We start from the raw sequence: 19,176 nt of genomic DNA, 5'->3' as shown, positions 1-19,176 counted from the left end.
CAGCGCGCCGGACAGAAAGTGGCGGGCGATAAAAGCCCCGAGAAGAATTTCAAGGTCTGAAGATTAGCGAGCTGCGACATCAAAACAACACACGAGACGACGGCAAGAGAATTTGTTATTTCAAAAAAAAATGACTTGTTGAACATGAAACTTCCACTTGTGACTCAAAGTCACAGTGCATTGAGAGTTATATTATGAAGGCATTGGAAAAAATGGCAAACGGCGCCACGTCGTGCCACAAAAAGTCCAAACTATCAGAAAGCTGAAAAAAAATGGCTGTCACGTGACAAAAAACATTTCAATGGAGATACAAATAACACTGTACAAAGAGCAAATGGAAGGAAGGAAGGAAGGAAGGAAGGAAGGAAGGAAGGAAGGAAGGAAGGAAGGAAGAAAAGTCATCTTAAAATGAAGACAAAAAATAAACATCAAGAGCTGGACTGGGACTGTGCTCAGGCCGAAACCTCCTCATTTGATTCTTCTTATATGTGTACGCACACACACACACACATACACACACACACACACACACACACACACACACACACACACACACACACACACACACACACACACACACACACACACACAACACACACACACACACACAACACACATCAACACACCCCCTCGCACACACTCGGGCGAATACATTCACGTTTGGAGGCGATTGGTCGCCATCTTGAACCGAGTGGCTTGTATGGCTTGTTCTCCCTCACCATGTGTGTGTGTGTGTGTGTGTGTGCGTGCGTGCGTGTGTCCGTGCCTCGAGCGTACACGCTAGACTGCGTGCGTGCGTACGTGCATCTTTGTGCGTCCATGTTCCATTCCAGTCCATTTTGCTGGTTAAAGTGCATAGAGAGAGATCGTTTTTTTTGTTTTTTTTGTTTTTTACCTCCACCATTGTCAATCCAGGTAACGAGATCATCAGAGTCATAATAATCCGGGCGTGGAGGGCGTTTTGCAGGGACAAAAAAACAAAACAAGTCTGAGGTGTGCGTGCGGGTCTACCAGTTGCAGTCCTTCTTGAGCAGCGCGAGCACTTTGCGGCCCAGGGCGGCCGTCCAGGGTTTGACCAAGCTCTTCATGTTGACCAGCAGGTGTCCTCGCTTCCTGTCGGCGTGACCGGCCACCAGGTATTCCGCGCCTGGCAAACGTCACAAATACGACACCGGAGTCACGCCTGGGCCGACGTCGGATTTTTGGACCGATCGGGAATCCGTTTGTTGTGGTCAAAATGGTCACGTCGTCAAAACAACCTGACCAAGATGGCCGACAAATACACTTATTATTTTAATGTCCGGGCAAATAGTGGGCTGGACAGCCATCTTGGTCAGGTACCCATAGACACGCAGTTAAAATCAACCAGCGGCTCCTATTTAATGATCGACCGATCAAAAGTAAGACACGGTCCCGCGATAAGGCGGTGAAAACCAACCCGGATTGAGGATGGGGCAGGTGCACCCCCTGGCAGTCCACGACTCCGGGTAGAGGGTGACGCGACCCCGCCGGAGTTCGGCCTTCTGACTCAGCACTTTCTGCACCTTGGCCTCCACCTCGGCGTGGGAGCCTTTGTCATGGGCTGAAAGCACTTTGACCTTCAGGACTGAAAAACACAAATCGGTCAGTGACGAGAGGGGGGGGGGGGGGGGGGGGCTTCGGCGGTGATGCGTCATGCGTGTGCAGCCTACCGTAGTCGTAGTTCATGGTGCAGAATAGTTTACTGTTGGTCAGTGGTTTCTCTTTACACTCGCACTTCTCTGCGGGGGACGGGGGTCATAATAGTGGAAGAAGTCATCAAAAGATCCAAATATTCAATTTACACCGTTAATTTTGATGCTAGCGGAATAGCCAATGACAAGTCATCAAAACACCCGACCCTTGTACCTGACCAAGGTGGCCGACAAACACACATATTTTAATGTCTGGGTGAATAGTGGGCTGGGAAGCCATCTTGGCCAGGTACCAGTGCGGAGTCTCTAGTCATTGCGAATGTAGCAAAACTAGCCAATGACAAATCATCAAAACACGCGACTCTAGTACCTGACCAAGATGGCCGACAAATACACATTATTTTAATGTCTGGGCGAATAGTGGGCTGGGAAGCCATCTTGGTCAGGTACCAGTGCGGAGTCTCTAGTCATTGCGAATGTAGCAAAACTAACTAATGAAAAATCATCAAAACACGCGACTCTTGTACCTGACCAAGATGGCTGTCCAGCCCACTATTTACCAAGACATTAAAATATGTGTATTTGTTGGCCATCTTGGTCAGGTACCAGTGCACAATTTGGGATTTGTATTGTCTCTTGTCAATTCCGAATGTAGCAAAAGTAAGCAATGACAAATCATCGAAACACCCCGGGGATGGGGGGTGGTCAATCACGGCGTCCATTAATGATCAAAAAGTGCAATCCACGCGTGTATGTGCGTGGCGTGGACACCCACCCGAGTAGTGGAGGGCAGAGAAGAGCTCGTCGGCTCTGAAGATCCTGACGGGCTGGCTGCCGTTTCCCTCCAAGTTGTACAAATCCGCCCTGCGGCACAACATGCACATTTTTCACCTATTCGGCTCCCATCAAAAATATTGGGACAGAAAATATCCGTTTGATCGATGCGGAGCTTCACAAACAGTTGAGTTCAAAGGGTAATAGACCATTTTTCAGGCAAATGAGGTCACAATGGGAGGTGACGGGGGAGGGGGGGGGCACTCACCCGAGTATGCAGTCCCCCGTAAAGGGGTCGCAGTCGCCGGCGCAGTCGCACGGCCGGCAGCCATATTGGTGGAAGCCCCAGTATCCCACCATGCACCTGTCGCAGCGGGCGCCCCCTACGCCGGGCTTGCAGACGCAGCCGCCGTCGCTCGGGTCGCAGAGGGCGTCGCCGGCCGCGGAGCCCAACGGGTGACAGTCGCAGGCTGGTGGGCGGGAGGTAGACAAAATATTTAGTTTTTGGGTTTTTTTTCCATTCTGTGTAAAGTTAGCCAAATTAGCCGTCGATTCAGGCGCGTCACGGTAAAACCAAACGTGAGAAGATAAACAATACAATCCCAGTGCAGACAATGCCAATAAAAATCATCAGGATATCACCTCTGGGGGGACTTTACAAGCACATTTTATGCGCTTTTAAGGTGCTTATCTAGCGTGTTAATGTTCTACAGAGATTATGGGCTGCGGCATGTGACGCATGTTCATGTGTGTGTATGAATGACTCGCTTGCTGTTTTGCTGTGTACCAGCTTGTGTGGCGCATGACAAGATTGTTTTCTTAACCCCCCCCCCCCCCTCATCAACTCTGGTATGATCAAAATGTTCCTTGCCAAGGAGGGAAATTCCTTCAAGAGGATTTCACAACCTTGATCTTATTTATCCTCAGTCACACGTACCGCCCCCCCTCCCCCAACAGCCATTTTGGATGTTCCGTTGGAGACGGTCTGGTGCATTTTGACACACGCCGCGACATACCTGCGGCGCTGCATCGGCTAGATAATCGTTGGCGAGAATGTAGCGAGCGAGCGAGCGCCGCCCGCGTGTGTGTTGAGAGATGACTATCTGGTGTTTACTTAAGACTCATCTCATCAGCGGATAAGGGGCACACATCACCGGCCCGCTGTTGCTATTTACCCATCAGAAAGCAGAAAACAAACGGCAAAGCTCGGAGGCCGCGCACGCAGGTGCCCCATAAGGCATTGAGCACGTCCCGGCTTGCACTTTTCCTCATTCCTGGCGAGAATGAGGACGAGCGCGCCGGCGGCGTGCCGCGACCCGGGAGACGATGCGCCCAATGTGTTCGATTTGTGACTTTGGGGTCGGCGGGCGACAGGTTGTCAACACTTTAGATGAGGAGGTCACATTTGAGGTCATGTATGAATAGTTCAGCCATTTATGTTCAAAGACGCCCCCCCCCCCCCATGAGTGGGTGCTGAGTCAAGCACTGGGACCTTCTCGCAAGGAGGTGACGCCAGCACTTTTTTTTGTCCTTGACGTCCTCTAATCCCCTTTTTTGCAATCCAAGCGCGTGTGCTCTTTCACACGTGTGTGCATATGTGTGTGTGTGTGTGTGTGTGTGTGCTTACGCTTGCAAGAGTCGGGGGCCGCGTGCGGTCGCCCAGGGTCTCGGTAGAAACCGGATTTGCACATCTGACACTGGCGCCCCTCGGTGTGGTGCAGACAATCGCACACCCCGCCGCTGCGCTGGCCCGAGGCCCGCCACGCCGACCAATCAAAATAGCAGCTGTGAGCGTGTCCGTTACACTTGCACTCTAAGGGGATAAGGGGTGGCGGTGAAGGGGTGGCGGTGAAGGGGCGGGTTACACATGAGCAAGGCGGGTTACACATGAGCAAGGAGTCGTCGCAAGATTTAACATCTATAGTTAATTTCGAATGTAGCAAGCTAGCCAATGACAAATCATCAAAACACCAGACACTTGTACCTGACCAAGATGGCCGACAAATACACATATTATTTTAATGTCTCTGCCAATAATGGGCTGGGCAGCCATCTTGGTCAAGTACCGATGCGCAATTCGGGATTTGTGTTGACTGCGAATGTAGCAAAACTAGCCAATGACAAATCATCAAAATACCAGACCGTTGTACCTGACAAAGATGGCCGACAAATACACATTATTTTAATGTCTCTGCCAATAGTGGGCTGGGCAGCCATCTTGGTCAGGTACCGATGCGCAATTCAGGATTTGTGTCGTCTCTACTCACTGTGAATGGAGCAACACGAGCCAATGACAAATCATCAAAACACCCGACCCTTGTACCAGACCAAGATGGCCGACATATACACATATCATTTTAACGTCTAGGTGAATAGTGGGCTGGGCAGCCATCTTGGTCAGGCACCAGTACGCAATTCGGGATATCTGTCGCCTCTACTCACTGTTTTGAAAGGCGCTTATAAATGAAATTTATTATTATTTTTAAAACACTCGACTCTTGCACCTGACCAAGATGGCCGACAAATACACATATTATTTTAACGTCTGGGCGAATAGTGGGCTTGGGTAGCCATCTTGGTCAGGTACCAGTGCGCAATTCGGGATTTGTGTCATCTTTACTCACTGCGACACTCGTGCGGCGCCCCCGTCAGGCCATCGGCGGGCTGCCACGGTCGGTCGTTGTAGAGCTCGCCGCAGCGCTCACAGTGGTCGCCGGCCGTGTTGTGTCGGCACACACACTTCCCATGGACCTGTCACACATTTTGGAGTGGGGGGGGGGGGCAACAAAGACGTCAGTGTGATAGCCAAGCAGGTTTTTCCCATGTTCCAATCCGTCCGAACCCTTGTGTGTGTGTGTGTGTGTGTGTGTGTGTGCGTGCATGTGTGTGTGTGCGCATGAGAAGAGTGCAAGTATGCAGCACTGAGAGCACAATAACAATCTCCTTGTCATTCCTGAGAGCTGGAATGCCATCTATGCTGGATAATGATTGAATGGGGGGGGGGGGGGCATCTGAGGAAGCTCTTTATTTGTTTGCGTTACACCGAACTACTCCTATGTGGGACACACGCAGTTCCACAACATGGGACATACCAACCCAAAAAAGTACAGTGGCTAAACTCCACCGCGGTTTCCCACGCTGCTCGCGTGGCGTGTCACCAACTCGAGGCGAACACGTGAGGGGCCCAAATGTTGCCCTCCAGCTGAACCCACCTCGGATCACAGACACACGCACGCTGGGAAAGGATTTCTCTCGGTTTCTTTTTTTTTTTTTTACATCAGGCATATGCGTGGATTATTGACCCACTTGCCCCGTCAAGTGAAAATAATCGTCTGGTGAATTGGTGTTGGAGGGGTTACATAATTCATCTGATTGAATTAGGCAGATCAGCATTTTGAAGAGAGAGCGGTAGCAGCAATGGCGTTCGTTACACTGGACCAATTAGTTTGACCACCGTGTGTGTGTGTGTGTGTGTGTGTGTGTGTGTGTGTGTGTGTGTGTGTGTGTGTGTGTGTGTGCGTTGTCTCCAGACGCTGTCTGAAGACGTCATGATGACTGTATGTACACTATTTGTGTTAGCTTTGTGGCTAACTGAACCATATGCATTCATGTTAGCTTTGTGGCTAACTGGACTGTATTTATTCACGTTAGCTTTAATAATAATAATAATAATACATTACATTTATAAGCGCCTTTCAAAACTCTGAATGACACTTTTACAGTCACAGGATATTGGGCAACTGCACCATATTAATTTGTGTTAGCTTTGTGGCTAATTGGACTGTGTATTCATGTTACTTTTCTGGCTAACTGGACCATTTGTATTCGTGTCAGCTTTGTGGGTAACTGGACCATATGTATTTGTGTTAGCTCATATGTATTTGTGTTAGCTTTGTGGCTAAATGGACTGTATACGTTGGTGTTAGCTTTATGGCTAACTGGACCATATGTATTTGTGTTAACTTTGTGGCTAACTGGACTATGTATTCATGTTAGCTTTGTAGCTAACTTCACCGTATGTATTCGTGTTAGCTTTGTGGCTAACTGGACTGTATGCATTAATGTTAGCTTAGTGGCTAACTGGACCATATGTATTCGTGTTTTGCGGCTAATGTAACATTCAGACACACACACACACACACACACACACACACACACACACACACACACACACACACACACACACACACACACACACACACACACGGTCAAAGCACCAGAACATTTGTCGCGTCAGACCCTTTTTCTTAGCAGTTAACGGCTTGTTTGGTAATCTCACCGGCGCGCTGCCAACGCGGCCGCAGGATATTAAACAGCGTTACATTCATTTCCTGGGACTAAGCCCGGTCAGAAGCATGACCGATAGCGGCTTAGCGCTTAAGCTAACGCTCCGTCTTGAACTTATTGTTGATCCTGGACAGCGCGGGTGCCCGACGTTGTGACAAGTGCACAGACGCGCATCTTGTTTGGTTTGAGCGCCAGCACGGGTGGCACAAAAGCTGACCAGCGCCGCTTACGTAACCAAAAGTAAGCGGCGCTGGTCCAAAAGCTGTCCAGGTGCCCGCTCTTCTCGCTCTTTTCTCTCTCTCTCTCTTTCTCTCTCTCTCTCTTTTGCCCGAGGAGACACTTGAGCGAGGCTTTACTGTTCAAACCTGCTCCGCTACGCAAATATTTGCAGGCAATATTGCACACAAAGGCCGGCGTCGCATATCTGCCCTTTCAATGTGGCAACAGCTGAGCAATAAAACGGCAAATTATCGGCGGGACTTTTTTGGCCTTTGATATGGCCGGCGGAGCGCCAGAGTATTGCCAGACACTCGCTAAAAAAAGATGACATCGCCAACTACTAACTACTGATTTGTACTCAGTTTTTTGCATCTTTTCTTCTGAATGTTACACTCTCTGTCAGTTAGCCACAAAGCTAACGGGAATACATTTGGTCCAGTTAGCCACTAAGCTAACACAAAATCATACGGTCCAGTTATTCCTGTTAGCTTTGTGGCTAACTGAACTATATGTTTTCGTGTTAGCTTTGTGACTAACTGGACCATATGTACGTGTGTTAGCTGTGTAGCTAACTGGACTGTATGCATTCATGTTAGCTTTGTGGCTAACTGCACCATATGTATACATGTTAGCTTTGTGGCTAACTGGACCGTATGTATGCGTGCTAGCTTTGTGGCTAACTGGATTGTATGTATTCGTGTTAGCTTTGTGGCGAACTGGATTGTATGTATTCGTGTTAGCTTTGTGGCTAACTGGACCGTATGTATGCGTATTAGCTTTGTGGCTAACTGGACCGTATGTATGTGTGTTAGCTTTGTGGCTAACTGGACCATATGTTTTCGTGTTAGCTTTGTGACTAACTGGACCATGTGTACATGTGTTAGCTTTGTAGCTAACTGGACTGTATGCATTCATGTTAGCTTTGTGGCTACTGGACCGTATGTATTCGTGTTAGCTTTGTGGCTAACTAGACTGGATGAATTCGTGTTAGCTTTGTGGCTATCTGGACTGTATGTATTTGTGTTAGCTTTGTGCTAACACGAACGTAGCTACAAAGCTAACATGAATACATGCAGTCCGGTTAGCCACAAAGCTAACACATGGACCGTATGTATTTGTGTGATCTGGACATACGTCCAGTATGTTTCTTTTTATTTTCTTCCTCCGACTACCATAATAACCCATGGCTAGCGAGCGATTGTTTTGGGAGGTTTCAAACCCAAATATTGTCCTAGATATCCTTGTAGTGCAACGTTATTGACTTGGCTTAAGGTACCAAAAGCGAAAGTGTGCATTCCTGGCTACCAAAAATGCACCCGCTCAGGCCTCAAACGTACGTTTTTTGTCTTCCTTCGTCTCGACTGTAAAAGCAAACAAAGGGCAAAGCAGCCGCTTGCCTCGGCCTAAAAAGTCTCCAGCGAAAAGAGGAAATAGACGGAGGCGCTTGTTTCCTGCCACTGATTGCAAAAGAGGACGGCGGTGGCGCTTTCGCACCTTCATCAGCGCTACCATTACCCAATCAACGACGCCCCGCCGGCGATGAAAACACAAAGCCTGCCGCCGTTCTTGCCAACACAAAGCTGCACCAATCATTAAACCTGCCGACGGCGCCTTTTGCCTTTCCACTTCCTGTACAAACAAGGACGTCGCCGTGCGTCCGCTTGACAGTAACGAGGGAAACAGAAAGATGACGAGCGCAGCTAGTTCTCTATTTGTTATATAGCTGGCTAGCTATCTAGCTAGCTCTCTATTTGCTATCTAACTGGCTAGCTAGCTCTCCATTTGCTATCTGGCAGGATAGCTAGCTAGTTCTCTATTTGCTATATAGGTGGCTAGCTATCTAGTTAGCTAGCTATTAGTTATCAATTAGCTAGCGAGCTAGCTTTCTATCTATTTGAGTTTCGGGTTGAGTGAATGCTGGAGCGTGTGGCTGTCGCTGCTCACCCACAGAAAAACTAAGCCTGCAACTGTAGAGTGACCATGAGAGATTTGAAAGGCGCTTATAAATGAAATGTATTATTATTATTATGCTATCTATTTGGTATATAGCTATCTATCTATCTATCTACTATTCGCTGTCTACTGTATTAGCTATCTACGTATTCGCTACCTATTAGCTATATAGCTATCTAGCTAGCTATTCGCTATCTACAGTATTAGCTATCAAGCTATCTAAATATTCGCTATCTATTAGTTATCTAGCTGGCTAGCAAGCTATCTATTAGCTATATAGCTTTCTATCCATTTAAGTCACTTTCGGGTTGAGTGAACGCTGCCGCGTGTGGCTGCCGCTGCTCACCCACAGAAAGACTAAGCCCGTGACTGTAATTGGATTGGATTGGATTTGCCTTTATTAGTCTCGCAGTGGATACATTTACATTTCACAGCAGCAAATAATGTGACCTTGAAAGTTTTGAAAGGCGCTTATGAATGAAATGTATTATTATTATTATTAAAGTAATCACAAGTGCTTGATGAAGCTTCATGAAGCTAGTGGGAGCAAGCGTTAGCATAAAAGGCCTCGTCGGCTTACCACATGACTGGTCCGGTCCCAGACGGGCCGGTAAGCCGGCGCGGGGAGGCACTGCTCGGCGTGCCCGTTGCAGAAGCAGCTGCCTTTCACGATCAGGTCATAGATGGCAAAATGGCGCGTTGGCAGAAGCTCGCCCGCTTCGGCGGCGCCGACTTTAGCCTGGCACGGGCACCGTTGGCGTTCCAGCAGCCGGATGCGAATGTTGGTCACCCGCAACTGCTGCTGACCCTCCTGGCCGAACGGGTCCAGAGATTCCCACTTGGGGAGGGTGCGGTAGATCACCTGTTTTGGGGATTTTCAAAATAAAATGCATTCAGAGAAGGCTTCCGCTCAATAATAATATAGCTAATAGATAGCTAGCTAACTCGATAGCTAATATGTTTCCTGACTCAAATAGCTAGCTAGCTAGCTATATTGCCAATAGATATCTCTTTAGCTAGCTAGATAGGTAATAGACAGCTTGCTAGCTAGATAGCTAATATGATTCCTGACTTGAAAATTGCATTGGTTAGTTAACTCTATCAAGGTCAACATCTGCAAGTCTGAGGGCGTCCCATCGCCACGACAACGAGACCGCAACAGTGTTGGACATCCTTTAAAATCCAAGATCCCCTCTCTCTCTGGGGTCTCATCGCCATGGCGACGGCCGCCGCTGGTTCACAACATCCCAATTGTGTGTGTCTCTTCACATTATTCTGAGTGTACTGTCGGGCACCCAAACTTTGATGGGCGTAAGAGCGATTAATTTCCCGCTTGTTGCAAAAGGCAGGGGGGGGGTTCTTTTTTTGGGGGGTGGGGGGGCGGGGGGGCATGGACAAAGAAAAAGGAGGAGGGTGGGTGAACATCACTCAGGGAGACACAAAAGGACCCGAGACAGCGCGTCCTGTCCATGGCAACGAACAACAGACTGACACGCCCAAATGCGCAAGATGTCCCGGTGGGGTTTTTACTGCCCTTAACCCCATTCCAAAAATAACACCACCATGTTTTTTCATAAGGTACCCAAAACATCTGCTTACAGTTCTGGAGGGGGGGGGGGGGGGGGTCCGGGAAAGGGGCCATGCAGACTGGGACGCATTAAAGGTCCCATTGTTTAAATTCTAGCTGTGCGCGTCGGTCTTATTTCAATAAAAACCTTTAGCGCCGTGTTAGCATCTAATGATTAGCGCTCAGGGTGGGAACGGTTGGCAATGTTTGGGTGAGGCCCGAGGGAAGGTTCAATCTGGGCCAATTTGTCATCTTTCGCAATGGACAAAGAAAAAAAGCTCTTGAGGTGTCTAATTTCATCAACGCTCCAGCACTGTTTTTGATTTGGCCATTTAACTGTCATCGCTCAACAGCTCTGGAGCGATTGTGCTTTTTTTTTTTTGCGCCTGTAATAATAAGAAGAATAATACATTTCATTTATAAGCGCTTTTCAAAACTCTCAAGGTCACTTTTCAGTCACAGGAGAGATTTTTCTGTAGGTGAGCAGTAGCAGCCACATGAGCCGGCTGTCACTCAACCCAGAAGTAACTCAAATAGAATAGTAAGACAAAGAGATAGAAAGCTAGCTAGCAAGCCAAGATAGCTAATAGCTAGCCAGCCAGCCACATAGCATATATGCCAAATAGATATATAAAATATTTGACAGTATATATTTTGGATAATATTCCAAACAATTGTATGTCTAAACAGCCTTGGGGTAAGAGCACGTCAACCGGGAAGTAAATAGATAGAAAGCTAGCTAGCTAATAGATAGCCAATAGATAGCCAGCTCGACAACTAGCTATAAAACTAATAGATTGCCGGCCAGATCCGCTTTGTTCAGCGGAAAGGTCGGTGCTGTTGGACGGTCTGCGGCTGGATGGAATGTGGAACTGCCGCGGCTTGGAATTGAAGCAGATTTACGCGGGGACAAGAGATGTGAGACAATTTCTTTTCGTCAATGGATGCTGCGGCTCTGTGTTTTGCTTTCAACGTTTAGCTTGTAGCAGACGTGCACCTTTTACAATGATGTCCCTGATCCACTGGTGAAAAGGATGCTTTGATCCTCTCCTCTTTCATCTAGAACCGCTTCATGTCATAAAGAGGGTACAGCAAGTGCTGAAGAATGAATGACTAAGTGTCTTTGTGTTGTCTTGTTATTTGCTATTTCGTTTTTTGTCATTTTGACTTCAAGATAGCGCCACGAGAGTGACTACTGCCTTTACAGCAGCGCCTGTATTTTGTTTTTCTACTTCTTCCTTTCCTCTCCTCTTACTTTCATGACTTTGCTGCTGTGAAATGTAAATATCTCCGCTGCGAGACCAATAAAGGCTAATCCGATCCAATCCAAAAACAAACTGGAGGTGTAAACTGGTAAACGTGCACGATGGGCATAGATAGGAGCGTGGGAGCCGCCTTTGCCATCCATCATGAAGCCATTCTTCGCCTTCATCAGATCCCCGAAAGGCTCACACGTGGGACACGCACCGCTAAAGCGTCCTCTACTCGTATTACGTTTCAATAACTCGACGCGTATTGATAACGGCCCGCGAGGACGGGCGTGTGGCAACCAAACCCGGCGCTATTGTCTCCGGAATTCAATCGCCCCCCCACCCCTCCCTGAAATCAAATCAAAGGGTGGTACAGAGATACCTTGGCTTACGAACTTAATTGCTTCCCAGAAAGTGTGTGTAAGGCAAAAAGTGTGTATTCCAAACATTAATTTCTCATAGGAAATCATTAAAATGAGAATAATCCGTTCCCAGCTCCCCATAAAACATACTTTTCAACTAAATAGCTGGGTTGGGTTGCGAGCTTTTTGCAAAAATTGTCTCAAGGATCTTGGAAATTGTGATATTGCAACAGCAACAGATGCAGGCACACACTAGAAACTTCATGAATAGCTGGTTCCCTTGCTTGTATGTTCTCTTCAAATTGTACAGATAACTTCTGTGGGTTCTGTGGGAGCCTGATTGATGGGATATTTTAACCTTACAGTCTACACTCTGCCTTTGAACTCTCAATAAAGTTGAAACAAGTCCAAATTTCACAGTGTTTTCTATCCATGTTCTCACCATTTCACTTTTTTTCACTTTTGTTTTTTTTGTTTCAAGCTCTGTCGTCGCCCTTTCATGTGTGTATGTGTGTGTGTGTTTCTGTAACTCCTCCCCCTGCTCACTGCTGCGTGTCCCCCCCCCCCCCCCCCCCCCCCCACGACCACGGATCTTGACCAATCACGGGCGGCTTTAACCGAAGAATGGGGGCGGGGAATAGAGGAAAACAAATACAGCTGCCATTTCCAGCACCTTGTTCGGCGCTCCAAGAACCGGCTCGTTCGGGAATGACACATCACTCATTGTGGCGCTGCGTGTGTTTCCCGAAAACTAGTTCGTATTCTCACAAATTTAACGTCCGTAAGGCGAAAGGTTCGTTAACTAAGGCGTTCGTAAGCCGAGGTATGACTGTATATTATTTTGCGACTCACCTCCCCCCGAGTGCACGGGTACGCTCCCGAGTACTTGGACGTGCAGGTGGCGCCGTCCCGCCCCGATCCGGCCCCCCTGCCCTCCGTGATCCCGAAAGCGGCGCTGCAGTTGCGGGCGTAGTACTGCAGCATGCGCCAAGTGCGTCCGAAATCCTGCGAGCGCTCCAGCGTCATGGCGGCGGGCCTCGGCGAGCGGAAGACGGCGATCAGGTGCGTGAAGTAGAACTCGGCCTCCAGGTCCAGCTGGACCATCTCCGTGTCGGCGCCCTCCGCCGACTGCCACCAGGTGTCGGGGTGGCGGAAGGACGAGTCGGACATGGCGCCCGCCAAGTGGGACAGGTGGGGGAGGGCGGCGTTGCACTTGCCGCATTTGGCGGCGCCGCACGTGGGGCCCGCTTGGCTGTAAGCGCAGTAGCGCTCGGTGCCGTTGTTGCCGCACACGCTTTGGGTCAGGACGCGGCGGCCTAGCGCCAGGTTGCCCATGCGGGGGTTGCAGGCGCGGCTCTCGCATCGCGGGGCCACGCCCGTGCGTGATGATGACTCCGGCGGGGGGGCACCTGGTGGCGGGGTGGGCAGAAAACACAAAAAGAGGTGTGTCAGGAAAGATGAAAATGTTTCTTCAGCTGTACTTCTTTGAAGGTATCAGACATTTCGCTCCTCATCCGAAGAGATTCATCAGCGAACTAAAGTTGTGCCGGTAATAATAATATAATAATGATACATTTCAGTTATAAGCACCTTTCAAAACTCTCAAGGTCACTTTACAGTCACAAATAGCAAATACAAAGCAAATAGCTAGCTAGCCAATCGATAGCTAACAGATAGCTAGCTTGCTTATATAGCTAATATAAAGATATAATAACTAATATAAAGCAATAATAATAATAATAACACATTTCATTGATAAGCGCCTTTCAAAACTCTCAAGGTCACTTTACAGTCACAGGATACGTTTTTCTGTGGGTGAGCGGCGGCAGCCACACACGCCAGCGTTCACTCAACACGGAATAACTCAAATAGATTGAAAGCTAGCCAGCTATCAACTATCTATTAGCTAGCCAGCCAGCCTTCTATTTATTTGAGTAGCTAATAGATAGCCAATACACAGCCATCCAGCTAGGTAGATAGCTAATAGGTAACCCACTAGCATTGCTCCCCCAACGGACCTATCATAGCAGTAATCTGGCACCGCCACCTCTGGACATTAGGGATATATATATATATATATACACATATAGGGCCGGGGCTACCAGCAAATTTTAGTTCACTGACGAAGCTTCTCGGATGAGAAGCGAAACGTCCAACACCTTCAAAGAAGTCCAGATGATGGCTGAAGAAACCTTTTCATCAATGTACCACTCCTGTACGACTGAGAGCCGAAATCAATCCGAGAGGAAATACACAATTGCGGCTAGGGGGGGACTGGAAACCTCGGCCGCCGGGGGGCCGTGTTTTGTGTTCAACCGGATCCGTCCACGACTTATGTAACTGTCTGCAGGTGGGGAGAGGTCACCCGAGGAACGCATTGTGCCCAATAGACACTTTTTTTTATCCGCCGGACTGCAAGCAATTTCAGCACAATGACATATTAGCCACATTTTACATCCGGGACGTCAATGCGTCGCTAGCGGATTCCCGACATAAAGTGCTACGAGCCTCAAAAAGGACGGACAGCTTAGGAATCGGGCGACCTGCACCTGACGAGACGGCCGCACTCAGCAGCAGCAGCAGCAGAAGTCGCCGCAGCATGTCGGCTCACCGCTCCAAAGGCGATCGGCGAAAAAAAAAAAGCACACGCGATGACAATCAAAAAGGGGTCGGCGGGAGACGCGGGTTCAAACCCGGTGCAGCCTCTGCGTGTCACTCAGCTGAGGCGAAGGTGGACGGTTGGAGGGGGAGCGGGAGGAATGCGGCGGCGGCGGCGGCGGGAGGAGGAAGCATGATCCCGTGAGGAACAGCGTCAACGACGAGGAAGACCAGTGAAAGTCCAGCCTGAGTGCGGCCGCTCCGCAACTTGCAGCGTCTTTCATTTCCACACGCAGCACTTCGTCCCCGTACGTCTAACTGAGGACACACACACACACAGTATGATGAAGACGGCTCCTCCTCCTCCAGCCTTGCACTTCCCTTAAAGGGACAACCGACGCCTGCGGACAAGTTGCGTCCATCATTTGTAAAATGGCATCAAATGACTTCTACTGAGCGTATTTGACAAAGATTCCACCGCACGTAGCTATATTTTACGTTTTAAGACTCGCTCTGAATATTCAGGAAGTCTTGTTTTTGAGTTGGTGACGAGTCCATACGTGACGTCACTAAAAGAACACCCCTTGACTGAAAACAAGACATATTGTAGCAGTCCTTCCATCACGTCAATGGATTTTGCTGTACATGTTTGGTCTGAGAACCGTGTTGCACCCAAAAGCCACTAGAAGAGGGCATCCAAGCTCCATATAAGGAATTTATCAGCCTGTGGAAGCGGAGGTGGCCACTGGCGGTCGCCATTTTGTGCCTCTTTTTTTTGGGGGTGAGACATCTCCCCCCAAAAGTGACGTCGGTTGCCCTTTAAAGGAACATCACGGTTCTCATAAATCCAGACTGGCTCATGTCAATATTCTGTGACCTTTACGGATGCTTTAAATTAACTCATTCATGTCATGATCTGGTTGGCGACCAACGGGTGGCGCTGTCGGCCCCGCCCGCACCTGCACAGGTGCCGGTCGTCCCGATCAGTGGCGGACCGCCACGTTCGGATTGGCGACCGACGGGGAGCGACGTCAACCCTGCCTGCAGCCTTGCAGGTGCTGGTTGTTTTAATCAGTGACACTTAAAAGGACTCCCGGCACGACCATCCGGTGTCGGTTCATTGTTTGTTGCATGCTTTGTCTGCAATCGCATGCATTGTATGCTGCGCTTGTGTTTGTTTAACCTTGGCGCACTTTTACACTTGGTTTTCTTTTGATACTTTGTATTTTTTTCCGTTCAGATGATTTTGATGTTTTACATTTTGTTCCCGCTGACTTTATTTTAATACAATTTGTCAAACACAACCTCCTGCTGCCTCCTGCCTGCTTTTTGGGATCCGCACCCGCCATCACCACCTTGCAAACCGTGACAATTCACTGCCATTGACAAATATTCAGGAATTGAAAATATGACGTAGAGCGCCATTTTTTTATTTTATTTTTTCTTACTTGGGTGCCGATAAAGCACTGGGCAGACCTCTGGTAATGTTTTTCCCCTCCGCAAGGGAGCAGCTTTACCCATTTTTTCATGTTAGCTGTTTGTTCCAGCTTCAGCTGTTGTTAAAGTGCTATATAAACCAATATGTATGTATTGAATTTTTTTTTTGTCTGCCGTCCTAATTGTCCGTTATGTAAATACAGGAAAGGCGCTTATAAATGAAATGTATTTTTATTATTATAAAAATACAAAATCTTCCTGTAGATATGCTTTTTGAATCAAGCTAATAAATTCAGGATGTGGTGCTGGAAATTGATGGAAAGAGCGTTCTTTTGTGATGTCATTATAATAGCTATCTATTAGCTATAGGGCTAGGCAGCTATTAGCTATATGGCTAGCTGGCTAGCTATCTATTTGCTATATAGCTAGCTAGCTATCTATTAGCTACATGGCTATCGAGCTAGCTATTTGAGTCAGGAAACATATTAGCTCTCGATGAGCTACCTATGAGCTAGCTAGCTAGATTTCTATTTTTGTGAGTTATTCTGGGTGGGGTGAACGCTGGCGCGTGTGGCTGCCGCATGTGGCTGCCGCTGCTCACCCACAGGAAAACTTATCCTGTGACTGTAAAGTGATCTTGAGTTTTTTGAAAGGCGCTTATAAATTACATGTATTATTATTATTATTATTATTATTATTATTATTATTGTATTGTATTTTGGACAGCCGCCCTCATTTCAAGCTCATATAACCCCAAACCCATATATTTTAGGAATTAAATTAACTCTTTTTTTTTCTGATGAAAGAAGAGAGTCTAAGGTTTCTTACTCTGAATTGAATGTTTATATAGTCCTAAAACTCAATATTCTGTGGGTCCTGGAATTTGAGTGACAATGACAAAAACCCTGGCACTGGAGTGGACACATTTTTGCACGTGTCTGGCAATGAATGAGTTAAATTCCCTTTTTCAAAGTCAAAGCCAAAGTCAGCTTCATTGTCAAATATACTAACATGCATGACATACAGCATTCAAACTTGACTAATTTTGTCGAATGGACGCAGTGCTTTGGTACCATCTTGTGGCATCAGGGTGTCAAGGAGCTACGTTGAAGGAAGTTGAGGAGCTTCATTCATCAAGCTTTGCCGCCATCTTGTGGCATTGCAGGCGACAGTATTTCTTTAAGGATTTTAACAATTTGCTTAGGAACAAGACCATTCATGCAGATATACCTGCTTTGACCCGATTGCTGTGCTGCGTGGTGCTGAAAAGCATTATGCATATGTTGGTTATGTTATTTAAGGTTTAAGGATGTGAGGCGAACTATTAGCATCATAATAAAAAGTGCGTCCGTCAAATGTTTTATCTTGAGAAAGGCCCTCCCGCCCCAATTTGATATGAGATTTTCATCCCTATTTAAAGGACAACCGACGTCTCCGGACAAGTTGTGTCTATAATTTGTAAAATGGCTTCAAATGACTTCTACTGAGCGTATTTTAATAAGATTCCACCGCCTATAGCTATATTTTACGTTTTAAGACTTGCGCTGAATATTCAGGAAGTCTTGTTTTTCAGTTGGTGACGATTCCTGACGTGACATCATGAAAGGACCGCCCCCTTACCGTAAAAAAGACACATTGTAGGGTCCTTCCATCGCGTCAATGTATTTTGCTGTACATGTTTGGTTTGAGAACCGTGTTGCACCCAAAAGCCGCCAGAAGAGGGAGTCCAAGCTCCATATAAGGAATTTATCAGTCTGTGGAAGTGGAGGTGGCCACTGGAGGTCGCCGTTTTGTGCCTCTTTTTTTTGGGGTGAGACATCTCCCCTCAATGTTGCCTCAAAATGGCACATATAATTCTTTAATCGATTGCAAACATGTATGCTTTCCTCTTCAGAACTATTTGAATCATATTCATAACTGGACGTGTAACAAGGAAGCATATTCTCCGAATCTGAATCATTGTTTTGATTCTCTAGCAATGAAAGACGTCTTGCCGTGACGTCACGATCTGGGGGCGGGACTTTCTGAAAATGCCCAATTCGCAGCTCAATTTGTTTGCAGATTTTGGACACTTTAACTCATTTTTATTGGTGTTTTGCATTTGAATAAAAATATCAGACTGCGTGTTTTGGGTATTTTAGATGCTATCAAACGTTTTTCTGATGTCAGTTAAAAAACAAAAAAGTGACGTCGGTTGTCCTTTAAGTGGCCAGTGAGCGTGAGCTTTAAACATGGAAATGTCGCCCACTAGTGGACTTTCTTGGTATAAAACGTTGGAACAGATTTGTTTGTCTTTATCTTGGTCATAAACAGGGAGTTTTCGCCCTCTAGCGTACTTTTGTGGTACATAACGAGGACGAAATGTGTTTGTATTTAGCATATTACACCAATTTACCATTTTTGACATGTCACGCTATAGATACGAAACACGCTGCTCAAAATGTTTCGTCTAAACTAAAGCAACTACGCTGACCATATTTGAAAGGCGCTTAGAAATGAAATGCATTATTATTAATATTTGTTTTCCTTCCAAGCGTATTAACAAATGACGCCGTCTCAGATTTGAATATCAAACGTGTTCATTGCCATTAATAATTATACGTGTCAACCTTGGCTAACAGCTGCCCTTATGAATGATTACAATTCCCGTATAAAAGTTGTAGGACGCCGTACATTTGAAATGATTAAAAAACGCTAACACAAGCGGAAATGCAGACAATTTACCGCGCATGAGCACGTTATGCATTTATCAATCTATCGTACGGAGCGATTAAAAAAATACGATTGAGTATTACCTTTGCTGGTTTGCCGTGACAATAGTAGCGATCGGCGGCAGCATTGTCGTTGTCTTCTAGCTGTTAAGAGTAAGACGAACTAGATTTGAGCCAAAATGGTCTTTCTAAGCTCGGTTCACAATTTCCCGGATCAAGGTTGTAGTACGCCGTGCATTATTTGAAATGATAAAAAAACGAATAAAATACGTTCGGGGAAATTATGCACAAAGACGCTTGTTTCTAGTCGAGACTTTGCTGTGATACGTGCCTCCTGCCAGATGG

General features: G+C 47.1%; 1 protein-coding gene across 1 annotated transcript; it reads right to left on the bottom strand.

Annotated features, from left to right (window-relative positions):
- Positions 1-102: 102 nt before the first annotated feature.
- On the bottom strand, positions 103-19,052 carry ntn4 (netrin 4). The gene is made up of 11 exons (XM_088989334.1): positions 18,916-19,052; positions 14,635-15,001; positions 12,938-13,494; positions 9,487-9,768; positions 5,072-5,198; positions 4,075-4,260; positions 2,716-2,917; positions 2,449-2,537; positions 1,692-1,760; positions 1,439-1,606; positions 103-1,147 (listed from the first exon to the last, which is right to left on the bottom strand). Exons 2-11 carry the CDS (start codon positions 14,684-14,686, stop codon positions 1,008-1,010), a joined length of 1,872 nt encoding a protein of 623 aa, XP_088845460.1. The 5' UTR covers positions 14,687-15,001; positions 18,916-19,052; the 3' UTR covers positions 103-1,007.
- Positions 19,053-19,176: the final 124 nt, after the last annotated feature.

This window comes from Hippocampus bargibanti, linkage group LG22 (genome assembly GCF_051943395.1).
Source record: "Hippocampus bargibanti isolate YZ-2025 linkage group LG22, ASM5194339v1, whole genome shotgun sequence".
NCBI lineage: Eukaryota > Metazoa > Chordata > Actinopteri > Syngnathiformes > Syngnathidae > Hippocampus > Hippocampus bargibanti.
The sequence above is the reverse complement of the archived record's forward strand: the minus strand, read 5'-3'. Positions and strand labels throughout refer to the sequence as shown.

What these genes read in the sequence shown, in the direction of transcription:
- ntn4 (XM_088989334.1), bottom strand. Translation starts at nt 14,686, where the DNA reads ATGCTGCGGCGACTTCTGCTGCTGCTGCTGCTGAGTGCGGCCGTCTCG. An exon ending in GGGACCGGACCAGTCATGTG is followed by an intron (nt 5,199 to 9,486) that starts GTAAGCCGACGA and finishes AATGTGTGACAG; the next exon opens with GTCCATGGGAAGTGTGTGTG. An exon ending in ACGGGGGACTGCATACTCGG is followed by an intron (nt 2,538 to 2,715) that starts GTGAGTGCCCCC and finishes GTTGTGCCGCAG; the next exon opens with GGCGGATTTGTACAACTTGG.